A 26,584-nucleotide genomic window follows, 5' to 3' on the forward strand; every position below is an offset into this window, starting at 1 on the left:
GGGGTATTTCATGCAGGTCCCCACATCTGTACCCTAGAGTTCAGAGTGGGGAAGGAACCTTGATACATGCCTACAGCGTGTAGTAGAGAAAGAAGTTGCACAGTAAAATAATGGCTTGTTTGGGGGACATTGGACACCCTTGGGGAAGAAGTGCAGAAATACCTAATAATTACATTTGCATTGCTATATGCTACTTCTGTGATGCTGAACAATCTTGTTTAAATTCCAAATAATCAATCTGAGGCTTCTTGATTCCAGATAATTCATATTTACTGAGTAGTCTTAAGTCCCTGAGAAAACTATAGAAAATATGGATGTTTCTAAAGGATATTATGTTGTGTGAAAAATAGGATGAAGGCTGATATTTAACATGCTGTTCTTTTTTAATAGAAGCTTCTTCAGTCTTTTTCAGGAAGTGTTATATTAAGACGTGAGAGATACAGTAATTTTTTTAAAAAGAAAACCCTTCCTATTACCTCTAGAAAATATCAATTTGTGGTTTATATAGGTAAAGGTAATGTGTGTGCCTAAATGATTACTACTGTCTGGATATGTCTTTTAAGTTGTTGTTATGGTATTTTTTTGAAGTTTCCTGTGTCTATTCCTGTTGGTTGGCTGTTCCTGGCTTCAAAGAGGTCGAGAGGGGTTTGGAGTCCAGGACATCTTGTTTGGAGGAAAATGTGTCAACATGGATTCAGTAACCTTAATAATGATCAGACAAATCCAGTCAGTACTTTATTATATGAATCACTATCCTGGGTTGCAAGAGAAAAACTAAAATAAGCCGTTAGCAATTTCCTCCATCTTGTATCAATTTTATACTAGTATTACATCCATGGACTTACTCCTACTTCACTAGTTAAGAGTGGAACACCAGACCTGCCATTTGTTTACTGTTTTTTTAGGAATAATAATTATTATTTAAGAATCAACCACGTGCTCCATACAAGACACAGAAGGCACAATCCATGCTCTGTGAAGCTTATACTCTAAGTAGACTTTTGAGACAAAATTTACTGAAAAGCCTTCAGAAAGGTTCTGTCTTGCAGCTTGTTTATTTTGCTTGGTTTAGCAGATTTTATGGATCTGGGTTAATAGTTGTTGGCTTCATGGAAAAATTGAGTTTTGCGGAGATAACAGAGGATGGAGGCATGAACTAAGGAAGGAGAAAGGGCTAATTTGTTTTACAGTGTTTACTATACATGTCATATACCTTATATACAATATGGAAATGAAAAACTACTGAATTCCTGTATTAGGTCTTCTAATGACAAAAGCCATGAAACTCACAACAGCTTGTCATGTTCCATTGCCTGAAAAAGAACTATGAGAAAAAGTCAATTTATTTAAACAAATTAATTTGTTATATAAAGAAATGACACTACAGTACAGAATGAAGATAGAAAATTACAATAAAATTACAGTTATCACTAGTTAAAATGGCAATTTATAAAGCTTTGACCTTTGTCATTTGCTCATTCAAAGCAAAGAAGGTAAAATGACTTCACAATCACTTTTTTTAAAGTTACAGATGGGCTTTTGGGATGATGCCGCTGTCTGAAAACTCTTGACAGACTCTGCTCATGAAGTTATTGACAAGTTCTCCAAACTTGAGTGTCATCATCTCTTGGTTTTCCTGAGCTCTTAGTCTTTATGGGATCCATTAGCAGACAAAATAACCAAATTTCATATTGTCCTACGCTAGTGTCTGTAATGTATGATCCTGAACCTTCAGTCTTTACTCAGGAAAAAAGTTCCTTTGACCGAAATGCAAATTTTGTTGAATAAAGACTGCATGATTGGGCTTTCTCTGGATGGTATGCAAGGGGAGTAATTATTTTTCTATGTAAATTATGCAAGAAGCTGTCAACGCAGTTGAAAAATGTGCCATCCACCACGTAATAGCATCCATAAAAGCTAGTGAGCAAGGGCCCAATCTTTGAAGTCAGTGGTATTGGGATCTGAAACCTAAAATGATGTAACCTGATCATTTGGCGTCCAGTCTTGTCATTCCATTGAATTGACCTCTCTATCTGCTATTATGTTCCAAGTGAAGCGTGATTAACACCTTGCATCAGAGGAGCTATATCAATAAATACAATAGAATATAATGTGTGGCTGATTATGAGCTGAATGGAATCTTGAGAGATGAATCACACATTCAGATTGGCTAATACACAAGACATTAATTTCCGGTAAATATCAATAGAGGCTATGAAAGGAATAAAAATGCATATTGCTTTTTTTTCAGTTTTAGCTGCTAATAGCAATAATGAGCTGATAGCCAACAACTCCCAGCAGCTGGTCATTAATCTCCAGTAAACACCTTGCACCTCAGTCCTTACTGCTTCAATATTTTCCTGTTTGCTATACCACTGAAACACAGTGAAACATAAATTTCAGTGCTTTATGACACCATTCTGAACCCACTGTCTGTTTTTAAGTAGAATTCACACACCCCAGACAGGCTTTAAATTGTGCCTCTTTTATGGGTGGCTTCTGAAGGAGAAGGGGGGTAAATTGTGATCATAATGTGTCAAGCAATTTGTCTTCCTGCATGAAATAAGTAGGCTATTTCTCATAAACCATGACCTTTCATCAATTATATCATAGAAGTATTTGTGTGCCATAAAATATTTTTTTTCCTTGTCTCTCTCAACTGGGGACAAAACTTATCCAGGCAATCTGATGGGCAAAAGGTCTATACTCCGGATCTAGCAGTCTCTGCCAACTGTTGTTGTACATGACATCTATTTTTTATATTCTGTTGTTAAATTTTGCTGCTGAAACTCTCTCATCATTTATATTTTTTCAGAACCTCCCATAGGGCAGATGCACCCTCCACACGGCAGTGTAACGCCTCAGAAGAACAGCAACCTTCTAGTAATCATTGTGGTCACAGTTGGGGTCATTACGGTGGTGGTGGTGGTGATCGTGGCTGTGATCTGCACCAGGCGTTCTTCAGCACAACAGAGGAAGTATGTTGCTGTCAAATACCTGAACAAACAGACAAAAAAGTGACCACTTTTTAATGTCTTTTCTGTTGTTAAGTTTCAAAGATGGTATGAGCCAGGTCCTCAAATGAGCATTTAGAGGATGTGGCATCACAGACTGAAATATGTAATCAGATCCAGCCACTGTGTGCCACTTAGAGGATGCAAAAGTTCCAGAAACTGGATGCAGCTGGCCAGTGGAGAGAATTTCCCTGTCATACGGGAATTCCCTCTGGGGCATCTGCGATTGGCCACTGTCGGAAGACAGGATACTGGGCTAGATGGACTTTTGGTCTGACCCAGTATGGCCATTCTTATGTGACTAAATTGTTTCACCGTCTGCTGAAATTAGCTTTGACTTATCAAGCTCAGAGGCAGGGGAGTTTATAGTATGATATAGTAACTGGGAGCCAAATTTCCAAAAGAGTTTATTACCTACACTCAAGGCTGATTTTCAAAAAATTTAGTCCCTATTTAGACCAAAATAAGTGTCCAGGTTTTTAGAAGAGCTCAACATGTTGAATGCTAAGCTATTTTGACAATCAGCTTCAGTTGTGGGTTCCAAGCTCTTGAAAAGTCTGGCCCCGAAGCCCAGGCAAGACAATGGGAGCCTTTCTGTTGACTGCAATGGGCTTTGAATGCGGCCTAAAGCTCTTATTGGATTGCTACTGTGTAAAAGAGATTGGAGGATGAGGAGACTATGTTAACCAAAACCAAACCTTTTATACTGAAAGTGTGGGAGAAGGGGGAAAGTCATTACACAAAAATAAATAAATAAACAAGTAAATTCAGGCTCAAGGTCTGTAATTGAAAAGTCAGAAGCCAAACTTCCTCAAATTTGAGGGTGTTGGATCCTCTTGTTCAGACCATTATGAAGAGATACCTGGGATGAAACAAGGGGTTTTAGATCCAGCTTCCAATGTGGACTTGCCTCTGATTTTAAAATCATCAGTAAGTTTCAAAACCTGTGAATGAGATGACATCAAGAAAAGGTTGATTCATGTTGAATATGAGCAAAACCTTCCTAACAATGAAAGTTTAGAATAGTGTAGTATACAGTAATCTCCCAAGAGCAGGGAAGGCCATCCTTGAGGCATTTAAAACATGAGTGGGCAAAGCACTATAAAATATACTGTAGGAAAACACTGTACTGACAGAGGGATGGATTAGCAAACCTAATAGCTAACCTATTTTCTGTCTCTGACTTCAAGGAGGAATAATGTTTCAGCCATACTAGCTTTCCAGTAATTTAGATGTCTATAAAAAGCAGGAAAGCGGGATGATTAAGAGGTCAGGTTTACGTTATTCTTTTGTACCTACAGCAGGAGCTACAGCTCTTGAAGTTCGTTGAATTGCCTCACATTCTGAAACATCTCAGTAGTTGTATCCTCTGTAGTACTCAAGGTTTACTGGCATGCACACAGAACATGGCCACTGGTACTTCCCTCAGGTGGGAACTACAGCTGTTTGCCCTCATTGGCCAGTGCCGGGGGCAGCCCTGTGCCACATCCTCATGTGCAGCCTTACTATTCATTAATAAAAGATCAGGCAATTTAACTTCTGTATATAACACATCTCCTTAGTATCCACATGTATGTGTGTATATATGTATTTATTTGTTTGGCATCGACCAGGACCCCATTGTGCTAGGCACTGGAGAAACACAGAATATAAATATGGTCTCTGCCCCAAAGACATTACAATCTCTGTATATGACAAGAGACAACAGATGGAGAGACAGATGGAAGAGTACAAGTAAACAATGAGACAAAATTACATAAAGTAAAGGGCAATAAATAGAGAGAAAATTAAAGATATTAAAAATATGACTAAAGGTTAAAAGAATTGGCCATGTTTAGACTAGACCAGGGAAGGCTTTCGGGGGACATGGTCACAGTCTTCACATATGGAAAAGGTTGTAATAAAGAGGACAGTGATCAATTGCTCTCCATGTCCACCGAGGGTAGGACAAAAAATAATCAGCTTTGTTTGCATTGAAGGGCTTTAGGTTACATATTAAGAAAAACTTTCTAACAATAAGGATAGTTAAGCACAAGTTGTGGAATCCCCATCACGGGATATTTTTAAGAACAGGTTAAACAAATATCTGGCAGTGATTGTCTAGATATGCTTAATCCTGCCTCAGCATAGAGAGATGAAATAGATGACATCTTATGGTTCCTTCCAGCCCTATGTGTCTGTGATTCTACTTTATGCAGTATATAGCCAACCCATGAACTTCACTGTTGAAGGAGTTTATCAGGATTGGATGGTAAACGACATTATGCTTAGATTGTATAATATAATGCTTATTAATGGCCTTTGCAGCAAGCTAAGACCATGAAATCTCACATGTGCAATGTAAATTAAAACCTGAGAGGTTCAAAAAACTCCGGTATTGGCCACTGCAAGAAGCAAGGTACTGGTATAGGTGGACCTCTAGTCTGATCCAGTTAGGTAAATCCTCTGTTCCTAAGCCACTCCAGAGCACAGCAGCTAGATGATAGGAGGTTGTCCTTCAGAAGTTGTCAGGTAGTGAATATGATGTTAGGCATCTGAAGTGAGTAAAGGAAAAATATGAGAAATAAATAAAGATTACCGGCAAGGTACTATTATAACTAATGGTAGCAAATGTATACAGAGATAGGAGAAGCTAGGTGGAGACTTAAAGAAAAGCAAAATAAAATTCAGGCAAATAAGTCAACAGCCCTAGACATCCTCAGTAGGTCTCTGCAGTTTTCTCTTGGGATATGTCTTCTGTTTTTTTCCTTTCTCTTTGCATCTCCCACCTTGACATTGATCATTAGCTGCAGCTTATGTTTTTGACTCTTGCCTGCCAGGCATTAGGTTGCATTTGTTGGTGGTGTGAATGGTGGTAGGGAAGACGTGTCATTTCCACTCCTTTCATGGTAACCTGCAGGAAATAACTGAGCTGAAAGTGAAATCACTTCTCATTTGTAAAGAGATTTTTTTCTTACTAGCACCTTTATATCAGCTGCATTCCCTTTATTGTAGCCTGTTACAAAAACAAAAGTGCAGACAACTGTTATATGTACGATGCTGTCAGGGCAAATGGGGTGAATTGCAAAGGGCTTCATTGAGCTTCTCTTCTATTTATTTGTCTACAGCTGCAGGGAGATAGAATCCCTATCTGCTGTAAGACTTATGATATGGTACAGTAATTGGTTTAAATCAGAGAAAAAAAGCTGTTCTCCTGCAGGGGACAAAACATCCTTTCCAAGGTCTGATGCTAATGAGTTATCAGCTATGTCTTCACTTATTTGCCTCATCCAAGCTGGTTAGGATAGTGTCTGCATAACAAAAGGCAATGTTTCAGCAAAGTGGAAAGAGCATTCTTAAAAGATTCAACGTGTACTGTGTCTTAGTGAATTCCACAAGGTGTACTGTATAATACCATACTCTGTCTGTGTGTATTGCAAAGTTAAAAAGTACAGAGTAGTACATCTTAATTTTTAATTCAATTCCAAAAAAGGCATTTAAGGTTTAATAATAGTTGCACTCAGCACCATATATCTTCAAAGCACTTTACAAACAAATGAATGTTCATGACTCCCATGTGAGATAGCTGCAGTAAGTAAATGTTATTCATTTTATTGATTGCAACTTGATCAAGTAAATAAATGGCAGAGCAGAATTAGAACTCAGGCGTTCCTGGCTCAATGGTCTTTCAATCAGGCCTGTGATGACTCGGTAGATGTATAAAATGCTTTTTGGCTTGAATAGCTTGTGTGGCTCAACAGGAGTTGGTATCAGAGGGGGTAACCATGTTAGTCTATATCCACAAAAACAACAAGGTGTCCGGTGGCACCTTAAAGACTAACAGATTTATTTGGGCATAAGCTTTCGTGGGTAAAAAACCCACTTCTTCAGATGCATGGAGTGAAAATTACAGAAACAGGCATAAATATATATTGGCACATGAAGAGAAGGGAATTACCTTACAAGTGGAGAACCAATGTTGAAGGCCAATTTAGTTAGTGTGGATGTGGTACACTCCCAATAATTGATGAGGAGGTGTCAATACTAAGAGAGGGAAAATTGCTTTTGTAGTGAGCCAACCACTCCAGTGCCTATTCAAGCCCAATCTGATGATGTTAAGTTTGCAAATGAATTGTAGCTCAGCAGTTTCTCTTTGAAGTCTGTTTCTGAAGTTTGAATAAGAATTGGGACTGCTCAGCACCTGTGAAAATCAAGCTGCTGTTTTTCTAATGACTAAATGTGCACCCAAGTTTGAAAATTTTGGCCTCATCGAGGTGTATCTCACTTTCCTCACTTGTAAATTAGATTATACTTATCCGTTTATGTAAACGGCTTTGAGATCTGCAGATGAAAAATGCTATGTGAATGCTCAGGCAGATTGTTCTGCAATTAATACCATTAAAAATAAAACAGAGGGACTGCATGTTTTCCATATTTTAGATTGCTTAAAGTGAGTTTAAATAATGCATCTCCAATTAAACTTTTTAGGTAGCTGCAACAGAGAGCTCTTGATTTATATTTAAGTTGCATACGTTTTCTGTAACAGCAGACGCACATATGTCGCTGAATATGTGTACGTGCGTGTTTTGTGTACATACACACATACGCTGTATGGTCTTGTAAGGATAGAACATATTGTAATGAATATACATAAGGAGGAAAGTTAATGTTGCTGTGGGATATATCACTCTATTTTTATCACACAAAAGCTAAGAAATTCAATGTTTTAATATACTTTTAAGAAATATAATGTATGCTGTAGCCATTTATGAAAAGTATGAGACCTGCAGGACGCTACGGGAATATATTCTGCACTATTCAATTGCTGTTGCTATATGTAGTTAAATCAGAAATTATAGTCTTCCCAAGAGGAACTTCACAATTCTCCTATTGTTTCTGGAAGGAATTTTTCTCCAGTTGCACATCAGCTGGTGCACAGATGACCTACCCTGCTGAGCCCCAAGCCCACCCCCTGGAGTAAACAGCAGTATTTCTTCTCACTTGCGCCTTTCATTCATCTCCTAAACATATGCTGTCAGTGAGACTCCTTTATGTCTAGCTCTAAGGGCTTGGCAAGTGGCCTCATCTGGAACTAACACCAGTGCCACTTCATGGATCAGCAAGCAGCTGGTGCTAGACAGTGAGACACGTGCTGGTACTCACCCCCATGCTCTGGGGATTTAACATATTGCAATAATACATTTATCACTAGAGGCCTAAAGGCATAGCAGCCAGATCCAAGATAACTGGTTCCTAAACCTTGTAGGAAAAATCTAAATGGATTTATTTGTTGCGTAACCTGAGATCACTTAATTTTTAAGGTTTTTGGTTTTTTTATTGGGGGACATTTTCTTAGATTTCAATTTTGACTTTTTCCATAGAAAGCGTGCTACCCATAGTGCTGGTAAAAGGAAGGGCAGCCAGAAAGACTTGAGGCCCCCAGACCTCTGGATACACCATGAAGAGATGGAGATGAAGAATATTGAAAAGCCGTCAGGTTCTGACCCCTCAGGAAGAGACTCGCCGATGCAAAGCTGTCAAGACATCACACCAGTCAGCCACAGCCAGTCTGAAACTCAGCTGGGCAGCAAGAGTGCCTCACAGTCTGGTAATAGCACCGCCATTGTGCTCACTGAAATGTTCCAGCTGTGCCTGGAGTTGTTTTTAACTTCAAGCATCTGTAGTGATATGTAAATAGTTTCGGGGGGGGGGGGGGGGGCAGAATAACACAGTCAGTCCTAAAATCAGTAAATCTGGGTGCTATGGTCCAAATTTGGCCTAGCTGGATACAGTTTTATTTGAGAGAGAAAAGGCTGCTCATAATCCTTGTACATGGGCCTGCCACCCTCCCATTGTTGCACTCCTAGACATAAGGACTGGGGAGTCTAGACCCACCAAAGGGAGCAGCCAGCAGAATCAAGCCAACAGAGGGTGGAAATGTGCAATGTACATTCATAAAGGGTACTACGGTGGTTGCTCTAAAATGTGCCTCTGAGGGAGTCCCCTGCTGCAGGCCCCCTCCACCAATGCCAGCGGTGATTAACAGGCCCAATATAGTTCTGGTGGTATTACCAGCTCCAGGCATTCAAAAATTACAAGTCAAGCCATCCGCAGATGGTTGGTTTAAAAAAATCCTGAGATTTAAAAATAATTAATTTTAGATTCTGTTTATTTGCCTTCTGATGTTGGAGTATTTAGAGTTCATGCTGTCAAGCTTTGCTCTGTAGCCATAAAAAAAATGAAATCTGGGATTCTCTGATGATAACCAGTCTAGATTCCAGCAACTGGGGCTCTAACAAACACACCAATTATCAGGAGACTTGTGATAAAATTGGGAGAGTTGGCAACACTGTGACTGGGCATGGTGGCAGATACTTCTTGTCTAATATAACAGCATGACTAGCTGCATGGGTAGCTTCTAATGCAAGTGGAACAATACATATGTTGAAATTGAGATCTGAGGGAAGGAAAAAATCACCTGGACCCACAATTGATAAACAGAGTATATTTTATACAATATTGGAAGGTTTTAGCTTCTCGTAATCAAATATTCCCAATTGCTTTAATGGATAAGAATGATTTTTCAAGAAATCAAATATTAAGCAATTCAGTAGTGTCTGCAGAACAGGTACATTTCATTTTTCCAAAATGACATGCTACTTTGCTTCGGTTAATAATTAGAAGAATATGCATTATGTTTGATTTCTACTCCATTCTTTCATGATGGGCTCAGAACTTCAGCTGGAAATCAAACGTTATTGAGAGCTTGTCTGCATGGTCAATTAATACACTGCAAGCTGGGGTGTAAATCTTCAGTGCCCTAGCCTGCACATACACATTGGTCATGTGGACCCTACTGTATGAACCAGCTAGTCAAAGTGTACTATAGTGCTTTAGTGTGCAGTTGCAGGCTCCACATGGTGAACACGGCAGGCTAGCATGCTGTATATTCCTAGCTTGCAATGCACTAAGTCTCCGTGTAGACAAGCCCTGAGTTTGCATTCCACTTTAGGAGAATCTATTGGTGGCGGGGGGAGGAAGTGAATGACAGAGTGTGGGGGGGAATACAATGCAAAAAAAAATCAAATGAAAAATGGAGCAGAGAGACAACACGGTAAAAAAGAGTTTCACCATCGTAAGTGAGATCAGAATTTGGTCCAGAGAGAAAAAAAACTCTAATACAAAGAATGCAATTTAAGTGTAGTATACAGACAGCCTAGCTTTTCTTTTCTATCCTTAAATTGTACAGGCTTCCCATTTTGTTAGAGAAACTTTTTTCAGTAATAAAATGTAATGGGGTGGGGAAGAAGAAACAATATATAGATTCAAAATATAAGTATATTTGGCATGAGTTTGCATGGCTGCGTCACTCATGAATGACCGAGGCAAGTTAGTCTGGAAAATCACATAGGGTTTTAAGTATTTCAGATTCTTTGGTGATATATATGATGGTAAATGCTTAGATTTCATCAGCTGCTACTATAGTTTGTGTCTCTCTATTCCTTACCTACCATAAGAGGTACAAGCTTTAGTGTGAAAAAAATGGCAGACCTAATTGGATTTAAAACCTCTAAAATGATCTAAAAATCAGAGGTTGCTATCAGGATTTTAGGGTTTGAACCCTTACATAGCCGTTTGTCTTTTTTCTTTTTCTAATTTGTCTTGGATTAGTACTGAGAGGCCCCAGCTTCATTGCACTAGGCACTTCACAAACATACAACAAAAAAATGATCCCTGCCCCAAAGACTTTATAATCTGTTCATAAGTAAGATGATCATGGACTCTAATCCAAAGCCCATTATGATCAACTGGAGTCTTTCCACTGTCTTCAATGATCTTTGGATCAAACCCAAGATAAGCAGTTGTCACAGCACACCAGTTGCCTCACTATAAGGGCTAGATACAAATACATGCAAACAACTAGGCCAAATACAAATACTTTTATAATACTAGGAATCCTAAAATATCAACTGAATAAAACATATTGTCCTTTCCCTATTTAATCATTAGATTTTGGACCTTAAAACAGTTATTGGTGCAAGACTGAGATTTTAGTCCTGAAAATTAAATCAAGATAATTTGAAGGAAAGAGTTTTGTAGAGACTCTTATTTAAAAAAAAAAGTTTATGAGCTGCTTATGGGTTTAGAAAGTAATAGCCCTGTGGAAATGAGTAGGCAAAATGGAGGTGAGCTACTCAAAAATACCAAATAAATTCAGTTTATTTTATTATGGCGATAATAAACTCATTTTCCCCATGGTGGTTTAACTACTTATGTGACATTAATACAATATACATATGAGATATGATACAATCTGGGAACCAGAAAACGTATCTTCTATTTCATTGGGAATTACTGTACCAAACCACAGAAAACAAGGTATCTCCATGACCAGAGATAGTTACCCTAGCTTCTTTGGTTACACCAAACATCTCTGTATGAGTATGATTGGACTAAAACTTTTAGTTTGGCTACCTGAAGATACCTGCATCTATATTTTGTACCTAAATATAATACCTGATTTTTGTAGCTGCTGAGCCAGTCATTTGAATTGGCTTGGACTTGGTGGGTACATATAAAGCATCTCTGCAGATAAGGCGAGTTATTTAGGTGCTAGATTATGGATTTAGACGTCCTACTTTATGCACCCAAATCTGGCCATGATACTTTGTTTGAACTTTAAGGGAAATGGGTAACAAGAAATGTTGAGGCACAGGGTTAGTGTCATTTTTATGATGCAATTTTTGTTTCAGCGGCAGGGAGAAAGGGGAGTTAAACCAGGTTGTGATTGTAAAGGGAGAAATTTACATTTAAAGACAGTTGTAAGAAAATGAGAAACAACAATTTTATTCAGGAATAGTGTCCAAAGTAGTCTGTGCAGAACAATTAGGAGGTGATGCCATTTAAGTGACCGGTTTTAATGATAGACGTCAGAAAAAATATCCATCCACTTTACTGCAAGGCATATGGTAAAGAGGGAAACAGTGTGGTGTTTAGCCATTATTAACATAGCCACTGTGTTGCTTTTCACTAGGTCCTGACACAGAGGATGTGGGAAGTAGCATGTCCACATTAGAGCGCTCGCTTGCTGCCCGCAGAGCCACACGTGCCAAGCTCATGATTCCAATGGATTCACAACCAAACAACCCTCGTGAGTAGCGCATCTCTTACTCCCTCTTACAATTGTTTGTGAGAACAATAGTGCATCTAGAGTTTCTTCCATTTGAGGATCTCAAAGCATCTTACAAATATTAATTAATTAAGCCTCATAACGCAACTACGGTAAGTAGCATTAGCCATATTTTACAAAGGAGTAAACCATGGCTTCCCAAGGCTTCACAATGATTCAGTAGGTTGGAACAGAATCAAGAAGTCCTAACTTCCCAGTCCACTGCTCTAACCACTAGACCACACGTTTCCTATGTGTACAGTACCTGGGGACACATGTTACAAAGAGTTATATTTATTATGATCATTGCTGTTCTTAATTATAAAATTTAGCCAACAAATGTACTCTTTATGCATTACGACAGGTTTCAAAGTTGTAGCCGTGTTAGTCTGTATCAGCAAAAACAACGAGAAGTACTTGTGGTACCTTAGATACTAACAAATCTATTTGGGCATAAGCTTTCGTGAGCTAAAACCCACTTCATCAGATGCATGGAGTGGAAAATACAGTAGGAAGATATACATAGTACATGAAAAGATGAGAGTTGCCTTACCAATTCTAATGAGACAATTCAATTAAAGTGGGCTATTAACAACAGGAGGAAAAATCACTTTTGTAGCGGTAATCAGGGTGGCCCATTTCAAACAGTTGACAAGAAGGTGTGAGTAACAGTAGGGGGAAATATCAGCTTGTGGAAATTAGTTTTTAGTTTTTGTAGTGACCCATCCACTCCCAGACTTTATTCAGCCCTAATTTGATGGTGTCCAGTTTGGATATTAATTCTAGTTCTGCAGTTTCTCATTGGAGTCTGTTTTTGATGTTTTTGTTTTTGAAGAATTGCCACTTTTAAGTCTGTTATTGAGTGTCCAGGAAGGTTGAAGTGTTCTCTGACTGGCTTTTGGATGTTATAATTCTCGATATCTGATTTGTGTCCATTTATTCTTTTGCATAGAGACTGTCCAGTTTGGCCAATGTACATGGCAGAGGGGCATTGCTGGCACATGATGGCATATATCACATTGGTAGATGTGCAGGTGAACGAGCCTCTGATGGTGTGGCTGATGTGGTTAGGTCCTATGATGGTGTCCCTTGAGTAGATGGACATGGACAAAGGACATGGACAGAGTTGGCAATGGGGTTTATTGCAAGGATAGGTTCCTGGGTTAGTGTTTTTGTTGTGTGGTGTGTAGCTGCTGGTAAGTATTTGCTTCAGGTTGGGGAGCTGTCTGTAAGCGAGGACTGACCAAGGTCTGTGAGAGTCTACTACCTATCCTGAAGGACAATCAGTCTCACAGATTTTGGGAGACAGGCCAGTCCTCGCTTACAGAGAGCCCCCCAACCTGAAGCAAATAGTGACCAGCAACTACACAGGCCAGTCCTTCCTTACTGACAGCCCCCCAACCTGAAGCAAATACTCACCACCAACTACACATCACACAACAAAATCTGGTAAGGGAATTTCTGCTTTCAAACTCCTAAAGCATCCATATCAGATACAAATTCAACTCTTGGTAGGCTATGTCAGAACAAATTTCTTGTCATATTGCATTGATTTATTGAAAATACTTGAAGCTATCTTTTCCCTTAGCTTCTCTACATAAATATAATATTACAGTGAATACTCTGATTTTTTTTTGTTCTTATTACTTATATCTTGGAGAAGAATGAAGGGATGGACTTCAATAAATGTGTTGGGTTTTTTATGACTCAATACAGAATGATTGTTTTTGCAGTGCATTAGCAATGTCACAAACAGGAAGACTATTATTTAACCTTTTAAAAGTGTGAATAAAATGATTTCCACAGATAAAATTAAATCTTTGAATAGTAAGATTTCTATTCTAAGGATGGGTAAATTGAACCTAGACATTTTGAACGTTCAAAATAGTATGTTTCAGAGTAGCAGCCGTGTTAGTCTGTATTCGCAAAAAGAAAAGGAGTACTTGTGGCACCTTAGAGACTAACAAATTTATTAGAGCATAAGCTTTCGTGAGCTACAGCTCACTTCATCGGATGCATTTGGTGGAAAAAACAGAGGAGAGATTTATATACACACACACAGAGAACATGAAACAATGGGTTTATCATACACACTGTAAGGAGAGTGATCACTTAAGATAAGCCATCACCAACAGCAGGGGGGGGAAGGAGGAAAACCTTTCATGGTGACAAGCAGGTAGGCTAATTCCAGCAGTTAACAAGAATATCAGAGGAACAGTGGGGGGTGGGGTGGGAGGGAGAAATACCATGGGGAAATAGTTTTACTTTGTGTAATGACTCATCCATTCCCAGTCTCTATTCAAGCCTAAGTTAATTGTATCCAGTTTGCAAATTAATTCCAATTCAGCAGTCTCTCGTTGGAGTCTGTTTTTGAAGCTTTTTTGTTGAAGTATAGCCACTCTTAGGTCTGTGATCGAGTGACCAGAGAGATTGAAGTGTTCTCCAACTGGTTTTTGAATGTTATAATTCTTGATGTCTGATTTGTGTCCATTCATTCTTTTACGTAGAGACTGTCCAGTTTGGCCAATGTACATGGCAGAGGGGCATTGCTGGCACATGATGGCATATATCACATTGGTAGATGCGCAGGTGAACGAGCCTCTGATAGTGTGGCTGATGTGATTAGGCCCTATGATGGTATCCCCTGAATAGATATGTGGACAGAGTTGGCAATGGGCTTTGTTGCAAGGATAGGTTCCTGGGTTAGTGGTTCTGTTGTGTGGTGTGTGGCTGCTGGTGAGTATTTGCTTCAGATTGGGGGGCTGTCTGTAAGCAAGGACTGGTCTGTCTCCCAAGATCTGAGAGAGCGATGGCTCGTCCTTCAGGATAGGTTGTAGATCCTTGATGATGCGTTGGAGAGGTTTTAGTTGGGGGCAGAAGGTGATGGCTAGTGGCGTTCTGTTGTTTTCTTTGTTGGGCCTGTCCTGTAGTAGGTGACTTCTGGGTACTCTTCTGGCTCTGTCAATCTGTTTCTTCACTTCAGCAGGTGGGTATTGTAGTTGTAGGAATGCATGATAGAGATCTTGTAGGTGTTTGTCTCTGTCTGAGGGGTTGGAGCAAATGCGGTTATATCGTAGCGCTTGGCTGTAGACAATGGATCGAGTGGTATGATCTGGATGAAAGCTAGAGGCATGTAGGTAGGAATAGCGGTCAGTAGGTTTCCGATATAGGGTGGTGTTTATGTGACCATCGCTTATTAGCACCGTAGTGTCCAGGAAGTGGATCTCTTGTGTGGACTGGTCCAGGCTGAGGTTGATGGTGGGATGGAAATTGTTGAAATCATGGTGGAATTCCTCAAGAGCTTCTTTTCCATGGGTCCAGATGACGAAGATGTCATCAATGTAGCGCAAGTAGAGTAGGGGCATTAGGGGACGAGATAACTGCTGGAATTAGCCTACCTGCTTGTCACCATGAAAGGTTTTCCTCCTTCCCCCCCCGCTGTTGGTGATGGCTTATCTTAAGTGATCACTCTCCTTACAGTGTGTATGATAAACCCATTGTTTCATGTTCTCTGTGTGTGTGTATATAAATCTCTCCTCTGTTTTTTCCACCAAATGCATCCGATGAAGTGAGCTGTAGCTCACGAAAGCTTATGCTCTAATAAATTTGTTAGTCTCTAAGGTGCCACAAGTACTCCTTTTCTTTTTGCAAAATAGTATGATTATCATTTCTTAATAAAAGTTTTGTGTGGTTCTACACCTCCCGTTTTCCTCTGGAAGTACAGAAATGCCCAACAAAGACTGTGTCATTTAGTGTTTAAAGAAGTAATAAGGAATAAGCTTTGGCACAATTACTGACTCTTTGTGTGGCCTTGGGCAAATTGCCCAGTTTACAACTCTGTGTGGTGGATTTAATAAGGGCTAGAAGTAATAATAATGTGTACTTTAATATTTATTATATTATTTGCAATTCACGTGTTAAAAGTGCTACATAAGCAAAAAAAATCATCATTGGGGCAAATCCTGAAGTTACTACTCAATGTTTACTCAGGGCAAAACTTTTGTTAAAGTCAGTGGGAGTTTTCCTGAGTAAGAAGTGCATAAAAACCGGTAAAGGAATTCAGAATTTGGCCCATTGTTTTTGTTATTGTTTGTTTATTCCTGGATTGTTCAAAACCAGAACATACTGGAACTCACTCACAAGAAATCCTGATTTCATTAGATTTTGACCCAGTTTCCAAACCAAAATGGTTCATATGCTTTGGAGAAGCCTTAAATGTTCAGGTGATTAATTTGCATAATGCATTGTTTCTCTTTCCTCTCTTTCTTCGTTGTAATTCCCATTAGAACAATTAGAGTTAATTTTACACACTGAGGGCATGGCTACGCTGGAAACTTCAAAGCGCTGCCACGGGAATGCTCTCACGGCAACACTTTGAAGTGCAAGTGTGGTCACACGCGAGCGCCGGGAGAGAGCTCTCCCAACGCTCCTGGTAATCCACCTCCAGGAGGGGAATAGCTCTGACCACTGGGAGTGCGGCTTCCAGCGCTTGGAGCCTGTTTACACTAGCGCTTTAAAGTGGTCTGACTTGCTGCGCTCAGCGGGGTGACTTTTCACACCCCTGAGCCAGCGAGTTAGAGCACTATAAAATATAAGTGTAGCCAAGCCCTGAGGAAGTAAAGCCAATCTCAATTACACTGATGTAAATCAGCAATAACTTTAGTAGAGTCACAAAGATTATATCCTGGCTCTTGAAGCCTTGATTCATCCATTTCCCTTTCGAATATTTGTCACTTAACAGGAAAATATTCAAACTTGTCTGCCTAATCTGCACCCTTGAAACAAGCATTTATGTGTGCAGATCGTTTCATACATAAAAGTGGCTTTTTGTATGTGAAAATATCCCAGTCACACGAAACATGCCTATTTCTGTATACAAATGTGGTGTATGTATGTGTGTTGGTTTGTCTATAAAGAGCATACATGCATTGTTTGTTTGTTTGTTTATTTATTTATCATTTATATTACCATAGCATTTAGGAGCCCTAGTCATGGATCAGGACCCCACTGTATCAGGCACTGTACAAAATACATATTTTGTGGCGGCAATTTGGGCATCTGCTTTGGAAATGTGGCCATTTGTAGTTTTCTGCTAGATCCATCCATTTAATTTTAACTTTCTACAAATGTTAAGAGATCTTTAATTCCACAGAATGTTAAGAGATCTTTAATTCTCTTTCTCCTTCTCTCTCTTTTCAGCTGTTGTCAGTGCCATCCCAGTGCCAACACTAGAAAGTGCCCAGTACCCAGGAATTCTTCCATCGCCAACATGTGGATATCCACACCCACAGTTCACCCTCCGGCCTGTGCCATTCCCAACACTCTCTGTTGACCGAACCTTTGGAACAGGAAGAAGTTAGTACAGTGCCTTACCTTTTATTTTGATGTTTGTTCTCTGATGAAGTGTTTTGAAGTGGTGTTTAGACTGGAAATAAGACATACATTTTTAGTAGTGAGGGTAATTAATCATTGGAACAAGGGTTGTGTTGGATTTTACATCAGTGGCAAATTTTAAATCAAGACTGGATGCTTTTCTAAAAGATCTCTTCTCGTGCAAACTGGAATAATTTTGGGAAAGTTCTGTGGTCTTGCAGGAGATCAGACTAGATGATCAGAATGGGTCCTTTGTGGTCTTGGAATCTATGAATCTATGAAATAGCAAACACAGTTTTATTTTATTTTCAGGAGGACAGAATACTTTAAAGGAAGGCTTATAACTAGGTTAGAGTTTGTGTACACATTCATTTGAACAAAATGACATCTCACCTCGTGACTGGGTTCCTCCGAATGTTTTCTGGTATGAGCCAGTATTAAAAAGGAAAATATCTGAAGTTGTGTAGTACAGTATTATTTTGAAGTGTAGTAAGAATACATGCGGTCTTTGCAGTTGATTTCTTCTTCTCAAAGTTAACCAATATACAATATAAAAAGAGTACATTGTGGGTTGCATTTTCAAAAAGCACTCCGTCCTGGTCTAACTCGAAATCAATATCAAAATTCACATTGCCATCACTAGAAATATTTTCATTCATTTCAGTGGAAATGGAATTAGGCTAATGTTGATTGGTCTTCAAAATCCCACCCAGCATTCTCTATACTAAACCCAGGTTTGCCAAAATTGCACTAATATTTTCTTACCAGCAGACTTGCTCCTTATGAAACATTGTCATCATATACTCCTTAACCTCAGTGTTCATCTGTGTTTAATTAGGCATTCTTGTGCATTTGGAGGATCAAAACATTATGGTAGAGAGCTCGTTAGTTCGTACCAAGTGGACTGAGAATACTGATCAGGGGAGACACCAGACAGATTTGCTTCACATCTCTTCTTAGAGGTTGAAAATTGTTGCACCTATTCAGGATCATCTGTTTCAAATCCCCCAAAGTTTTAAGACCCCTTGGTTTGTACCAAAATGAGATTTATTAAGAATTGAAAGAGAATTGGATCAAAATCTAGCCTTAAACTCTGCATCAACTTATCTAGATAGGTCCAAGCCATGCCATTAAACTTGGAAGAAATCTTGTACTCTTCTGGAGAATGCAAGAGGGCAGCTTGCCCTTTTGTCCCTGATGGTTTGATAGGGCAGCATTTCGTCTCATATCATCCTTTGCCCCTCATCCTCTCACTTTACTTTAAATTGCCTTGCTATGGCATCTTCCACAAAGATATTACCACATATGGACCCTTCAGGAAGGATATAACAGTCTTGTATGAAATAACAACACCTAGCTCTTATGTAGCACTTTTCATCAGTAAATATCAAAGCACTTTACAAAGTGGGTCAGTATCATTATTGCCATTTTACAGATAGGAAAACTGGGGCACACAAAGTTGAAATGACTTGTGCAAGGTCACCCAGCAGGCTAATGGCAGAGCCTCATGTTTCCTGAGTTCTAGACTTTTGCACTCTCCACTAGCCCACACTGCTTCCCTTGGCATACATTGACCAGACTTGTATTCTTTAGAGAAATAGATTGGGGTCCTTTTGTTCCTGTACTCACTTTACAGTTTATAATGCTCTTTCGAAAGCATATGCACACAACAGTTGTCCTTCAGCCTCACCTTCACACCTTATTTTTAAATAAGCAGTCCTAACATCATGGGCCATATGTTTTAGCCTATGACCATGCTTTTGCATGCTAATTATCATAGCTGGAGGGCTCATATTTTCTCATAATTCCCTCTTAACTTTATTCCACTCTTCGGTATGAATTACTGACATATTTATGTCAATCTATCGCACACATTTTTCATAGTCCTGGAAGTCTGTGCAGCTAGTTCATGGAGAATAAATTCCATGAGTGGTTTTTATCCTGTTTGATATTTGCTTTCAGTCATTATGGTCAGGCCCAGAGGGACTGGCAATTGACATTTCAGTAGAAGGCTTATTGGTAGACTGTAGGTGTTCTATCCATCTAGATGTTCTATCCATGAACCCAGTATCATTGTCACCTTCTTCCCCTACAATGACTGGGTCCAATACAAGGCTAGGTGGTAGTTGCCTCTGGAGGGCCTGGCTAAGGTGGCTAACTCTGGCTGGATGTTTCTGAGAATATAGACCTCCCTCTCCCAGAAATTATCACAGATTTAACACACGGAAACACAGGATCTTCAACTCTGTGATGTATGGGAACCAGACTTGGAGGGAGAATTTTAACTTCACATTACAAGGTGTTGGATTCTGCCTACCCATGGAGATGGAAGAGAAGATTGACAGATTGGAATGTATAGTCTTTATCCTGGAGAGTTTAAAAAAATGTGAATGCATCGGCAATTGCACCTCTCATAGGCACTGCAATAGTGTTCACAGGGGCAATGTGGAGCAGGAATCGTACATTTCATAAGTATATTGCATGGTACATTTCACAAGGGATTATATATTTAATAAATTGTCAGCAGTATAACACAAAGTAAGGCATGCACAAACTCGACGCTCCCCTGAAGAGCACTGGACAGGAGGCTGGTGTCCTTTCCCTCATATCTTGTAGATGGCCTCCAACAGGATGGATTGGAACATGACTGCCTCCTTTTGAGAGAAAGCCCTTTTCTCCTCTCTCTGAACTCTGCTAGGTCAGCCGCTATCATCTTGCCCTCCTTGTGGCGTTACCTCATCTTTTTTCTAATACCTCCAGACCTCTCCTGTGACCTCTCACAGCATTCACCCATCAAGTGCTTCCATCCACAAACAATCCTTTTACATGGCTCCCACATTGCCAGACTTCTCCCCAGAGGATGTCATAGCACACCTCAGTCATCTGATCAATAGCTTACCCTTTTCTTGGGGAAAAAATGCATTTTTGAATTGAGTCTGACCTATCTGCCCACCCTGGAATCACCACTGGAAGCAGGCAGTGAGAGCAGCTGAGCATTTCTGTACAGCAGTGTTTGAGCCAAAGCAGATATTTCTGCTGCTCTCCAGTAGGAATTGTGAGGCACTACTTTGAGGATCACAGGTTTCAGAGTAGCAGCCGTGTTAGTCTGTATTCGCAAAAAGAAAAGGAGTACTTGTGGCACCTTAGAGACTAACAAATTTATTAGAGCATAAGCTTTCGTGAGCTACAGCTCACTTCATCGGATGCATTTGGTGGAAAAAACAGAGGAGAGATTTATATACACACACACAGAGAACATGAAACAATGGGTTTATCATACACACTGTAAGGAGAGTGATCACTTAAGATAAGCCATCACCAACAGCAGGGGGGGGAAAGGAGGAAAACCTTTCATGGTGACAAGCAGGTAGGCTACTTCCAGCAGTTAACAAGAATATCAGAGGAACAGTGGGGGGTGGGGTGGGAGGGAGAAATACCATGGGGAAATAGTTTTAATTTGTGTAATGACTCATCCATTCCCAGTCTCTATTCAAGCCTAAGTTAATTGTATCCAGTTTGCAAATTAATTCCAATTCAGCAGTCTCTCGTTGGAGTCAGTTTTTGAAGCTTTTTTGTTGAAGTATAGCCACTCTTAGGTCTGTGATCAAGTGACCAGAGAGATTGAAGTGTTCTCCAACTGGTTTTTGAATGTTATAATTCTTGACGTCTGATTTGTGTCCATTCATTCTTTTACGTAGAGACTGTCCAGTTTGGCCAATGTACATGGCAGAGGGGCATTGCTGGCACATGATGGCATATATCACATTGGTAGATGCGCAGGTGAACGAGCCTCTGATAGTGTGGCTGATGTGATTAGGCCCTATGATGGTATCCCCTGAATAGATATGTGGACAGAGTTGGCAACGGGCTTTGTTGCAAGGATAGGTTCCTGGGTTAGTGGTTCTGTTGTGTGGTGTGTGGTTGCTGGTGAGTATTTGCTTCAGATTGGGGGGCTGTCTGTAAGCAAGGACTGGTCTGTCTCCCAAGATCTGAGAGAGTGATGGCTCGTCCTTCAGGATAGGTTGTAAATCCTTGATGATGCGTTGAAGAGGTTTTAGTTGGGGGCTGAAGGTGATGGCTAGTGGCGTTCTGTTGTTTTCTTTGTTGGGCCTGTCCTGTAGTAGGTGACTTCTGGGTACTCTTCTGGCTCTGTCAATCTGTTTCTTCACTTCAGCAGGTGGGTATTGTTGTTGTAGGAATGCATGATAGAGATCTTGTAGGTGTTTGTCTCTGTCTGAGGGGTTGGAGCAAATGCGGTTATATCGTAGCGCTTGGCTGTAGACAATGGATCGAGTGGTATGATCTGGATGAAAGCTAGAGGCATGTAGGTAGGAATAGCGGTCAGTAGGTTTCCGATATAGGGTGGTGTTTATGTGACCATCGCTTATTAGCACCGTAGTGTCCAGGAAGTGGATCTCTTGTGTGGACTGGTCTAGGCTGAGGTTGATGGTGGGATGGAAATTGTTGAAATCATGGTGGAATTCCTCAAGAGCTTCTTTTCCATGGGTCCAGATGATGAAGATGTCATCAATGTAGCGCAAGTAGAGTAGGGGCATTAGGGGACGAGAGCTGAGGAAGCGTTGTTCTAAGTCAGCCATAAAAATGTTGGCATACTGTGGGGCCATGCGGGTACCCATCGCAGTGCCGCTGATTTGAAGGTATACATTGTCACCAAATGTGAAATAGTTATGGGTCAGGACAAAGTCATGGACTACAAGCCATCAGGAACAGTATCCCCGATACTGTCACGGCTAACCTGGTGGCAGAACTTTGTGACTTTGTTTAATGGATATTAGCCAGGATGGATAAGGAATGGTGTCCCTAGCCTCTGTTTGTCAGAGAGTGGAGATGGATGGCAGGAGAGAGATCACTTGATCATTACCTGTTAGATTCACTCCCTCTGGGGCACCTGGCATTGGCCAGTGTCGGCAGACAGGGTACTGGGCTGGATGGACCTTTGGTCTGAGCCAGTATGGCCATGCTTATGTTCTTATCTATGGATAAATTCCCATTTATGCAACAAACCAGGTGGGAAATCAAAGAAGACATTGTTATTTCTGCAGCATCCATCAGAGATGCAGGAAACTCAGCTGCAAAATATGACAGAAAGAAGTGCTACAAAACTCCATACACAAAAAAAATCTGTAAGGCAGAAACTATTTTTATATATGTTGTTTGTTTTATCGATGACATGCAGACAATCAGCCAAGCAATTGCCTAGCTTTCTGTAACAGCATGGTGGGTTAGCTGTCTGCCTGAGTGGAATGGAGGAGAGGCTAGATAGATTTATTTGTGTGTGTGTGTGTGTTTTCATATATATGTATGTACATACCTGCTATCGCTACTAATGTTGCCACCACTGACACAAGGACTGGCAGCAACGCATAATATGAAAGAATAGCTGTGCTCCTCGTTTCACATTTCCCTCCCACACACTCGGCCAGTAGACAACATTAAAAAGCAGCTGGAGCATCTGCTTCATGTTTGGATCACCTTACCAGGTCTCCCATACGGCTTCTCTTCTGCAGAAAATGGTTTCAGCAAAATTAATGTAGGATTCTGACTCAGTCATACCCTCTTATTTGTCTTCATCTGATCATGTGGGGTTTTCTTGACAGTGAATGGCAACTGAAGATCATACTAGGGAAGGTGCAAAAGGTAGGATTTTATCCATTTGAACTACGCAGTGAAAAACCCATGATATTCTTGCCCCATTGCAGTAAAGTTTTAAAAAAATAAAATACATGTACTGTAGTAATTCCTTTGCGGTGAATTCTACCTACTGTACTACATGGCTGAACATGCTATTGATCAGGAGGTAGCAATCTTTGAATACATCATGTGCAATGATGAAGTGAGCTGTAGCTCACGAAAACTTATGCTCTAATAAATTTGTTAGTCTCTAAGGTGCCACAAGTACTCCTTTTCTTTTTGTGAATACAAACTAACACGGCTGCTACTCTGAAACCTGTCATTAGGGAGGGTGTTGCTGTGCATTCTGCCAAGTGGACCATGCTCCAACACCGCTTCCTGTTCCTGAAACTCTTCATGGTTGACCTCAAAGCTTCCAGTGTTGAAAATCTTCCTTATGCCATGTTTTACTGTTCATCTTCTACTGAGAAGAAAGCTTTAAAAAAAATGAAGGGTTAAATCAGAATCAACCAGAACCTCCTAGAATAACAAATCTGTTGTCTGTTTCACACTATCAGTGAAATTTATACAAGCCAATTATTATACATTTGCTTTTCTATCCTTGCTGCCAGGAAATATATCGGTGCCATATTAAGGTGGCTTCACTCTGTGCAGCAGTTCCTCCTAACCATTAGCCTTCACCTGAGGAATCTGTCTGGTCTCTATTTTGAGCTGTTTAACGTGTACCTCAGGATGCTGGGGCAAGCTTGTGAAATGCCGTGGACTGCACTGTCATGAAACTTGCAGAGGACACTCTGTTTTGTCTCCTCCACATCAAGCACAGACAATTATGTCCCCTTGAGGTCTCAGAATATGAGAGAAATGAGCAATTGGATGAGACCTGATGATTCATCCTCAACTAGGAAAAACTGGTCAGGCACTGGTCAGGAAGAAGCAGTTTTAAGGATTAGTAGGAGCTGCAGTGTCTCCCTCAACTGGGAGAAGAGGGAGATCTGTTTTCCAATTTTCAAAATGGTACTGTCCAGGAGACTTCCCTCTCAGGTGTGAACATGACCACAGCACATTTTAATCACTTCTAGATTGAACTAGTGTAATGTGCTCTAACTTGGCTGACTCTGAAGGTCACATGGACGCCTCCACTTGTCCAATATAAATCAGCTTCCCTTCTAAGGGGCAGATCATCATCATCACATATCCAGTACTCTACACGTTTCACCGGAGGCTTCAATACAAGAGGAAGCCAGAAATCAAGTGAATTTTTTAAATTAGAATTTATGAATTTCCAGTGAAAATATGAGTAAAGGCAAGATTGTTAGTTGTAAAACCAAAACCAAAACAAACAAAAAACTAAAGAAAAGAAAGAAAGAAAGAAAGAAAGAAAGAAAGAAAGAAAGAAAGAAAGAGTCCTTACCATTTTGAGGTAACAATACATGATTAGCAAGGAACTAAAATAGCTTCACTTCCCTCAAAGTGCAAAAGTGAATTATACTCATTTTTAATTAAAATAAATCTTATTTCTTGACAGTGTTTCCTCTTAGAGCTAACTGTAACAGTGAATATTTAATTCTGGGATTTTAGGTAGGAAATATTGTTAAGCTGAATCACTGATATTTCAGTTTAACCAGTTTTTTAAGAGAGGAGAGAAAGGATACTTTAATACTGGGCTATATCATGCCTTCTATTTTAGGCAGGCCTTCTCTGTGATTTCACTGGGGACTGCTGCACGTACAAATGATGGTGTGACATGACCCAATGTAACTGTGGGCCCAATCCTTGAGTTTTGACTGAGGCTCTTCTTTCTCCCTCATTTTCTACATTTGTTCTTTATCGACTGGATGAGTAAGAAAAATAACTTTAAAGGTAATTTTTTTCAGAAATGAATTATTTTGGGGTCCATCATAAATGACTTCAGAAATATTTCTATTGACTTCAGTGAAGCTGGATCTGGTCTTATTTTTGCAAATGCAAAAAAATAAGACAAAACCAAAAATCAACACCCACACCACCTTTTCCCCAAGAATATAAATATAAATACCTAAACTTCTCACCTGAGAATAAAACTGATGTTTTAGCAAATTCATTATTCTTATTTGGATAACAGTAAATCCAGAGGCCCTAACTGAAATGAGGGTCATATTGTGTAGGTGCTATACAAATACCTAGAAGCTGTCCCCAAAGAGTTTATAATCTAAATAGAAAAGACAGACAACACATGGGAGGGGGATCAGAAGCACAGAGAAATACAGCCCAGGGCTACACAGAGCTAGGAATAAAACTCACACCTCCTAAATCCCAGTCTGATACCCTGGTTGTACTCTGGGTCATGATTGCCATTCATGTTTAAACATATGCTGGATAGCCCAGGCTTATCTCTGACTTCATGTCAGGGTGGGGCTAACAGCCACATTCAAAGTAGGAGTACTTCTCAAAGATATCACTCAGTAAAAGATGTACAATGAATGATTCATATATCTGATATCATTAAACTTCTCAAATCTATCAAACCAAGACCCATGCGGGAATAAACCAGAAGATGTGGAAGTACTAGTCCACAAGCTAAATTGTGACTTAAGTGGCGTCACAGAGACTTGGTGGGATAAATCTCATGACTAGGATATTGGTATAGGGAGTATAGAACAGGTGTGGCCAAACCACGGCTCGCAAGCCACATGCGGCTCTTTGACAGTTAAAGTATAGCTTGTGGAGCCTCTTCCCATCCCACCAGGCCCCTTCATTCTCCACATACCAGAGAGGGGGAGGAGGAACTCAGGGCTAGGGGCTTCTGCCAGAGACAACTGGTGCCTGCTGAGGGGGGAGGGCACAATTTAAAGGTTCGCAACCCCCCCCCATAGCTTCAATCATGCCTCCCCAGCCACACCCTCCCTCTTACCCTCAGCGTCCCCTCCCTGTAGCTGCCAGGTATTAGCTCCATGTGGAGAGGCAGCAGCAAACAGTTGGGAGCTGCAGGGAGGAGCTGCTGCTTTAGCTCCATGGGGAGGGGCAGCAGCAAAAGCAGTGGCTCCCCCTGCAGCTCTCAGCTGTTTGCCATTGCCTCTCCCCACGGCCACAGTTCCCAGCTTGCCAGCATCAGCAGATGCCATGAAGGAAGGGGGCCCAGTGGCACCATGTAACCGAGTAGAGCCAGCAAATCCTGGCAAAAAAACCATGCATCGCCTCTAACTTCTGCCTGACGAAGAGGGGGGTCTCGGGGCTGGAGCCCCGAGCCCCGGCAGGCATGCCCCAGCTCTTGAACATCTGAAGATTGTCATATGCAGCTTGGAGGGTCAGTACGTTTGGCTACCCCTGGCATAGAAGGAAAGGTTAAAAAAAAACCTGGTATGTTTAGCCTTGAGAAAAGAAGACCTGATAGTCTTAAAATATATTAAGGTTATAAAGA

General features: G+C 40.4%; 1 protein-coding gene across 2 annotated transcripts in view; it reads left to right on the forward strand.

The window, feature by feature from the left end:
• The window catches only part of DCC (DCC netrin 1 receptor), a 975,841-nt gene that overhangs the window by 913,934 nt on the left and 35,323 nt on the right, over positions 1–26,584 (forward strand). For both annotated transcript variants that reach the window (XM_038402401.2, XM_038402402.2), the window contains exons 23-26: positions 2,816–2,978; positions 8,375–8,601; positions 12,028–12,144; positions 17,362–17,517. In XM_038402401.2, the coding sequence (XP_038258329.1) occupies positions 2,816–2,978; positions 8,375–8,601; positions 12,028–12,144; positions 17,362–17,517 (663 nt within the window). The remainder of the gene's footprint in view (positions 1–2,815; positions 2,979–8,374; positions 8,602–12,027; positions 12,145–17,361; positions 17,518–26,584) is intronic.

This window comes from Dermochelys coriacea, chromosome 5 (genome assembly GCF_009764565.3).
Source record: "Dermochelys coriacea isolate rDerCor1 chromosome 5, rDerCor1.pri.v4, whole genome shotgun sequence".
NCBI lineage: Eukaryota > Metazoa > Chordata > Testudines > Dermochelyidae > Dermochelys > Dermochelys coriacea.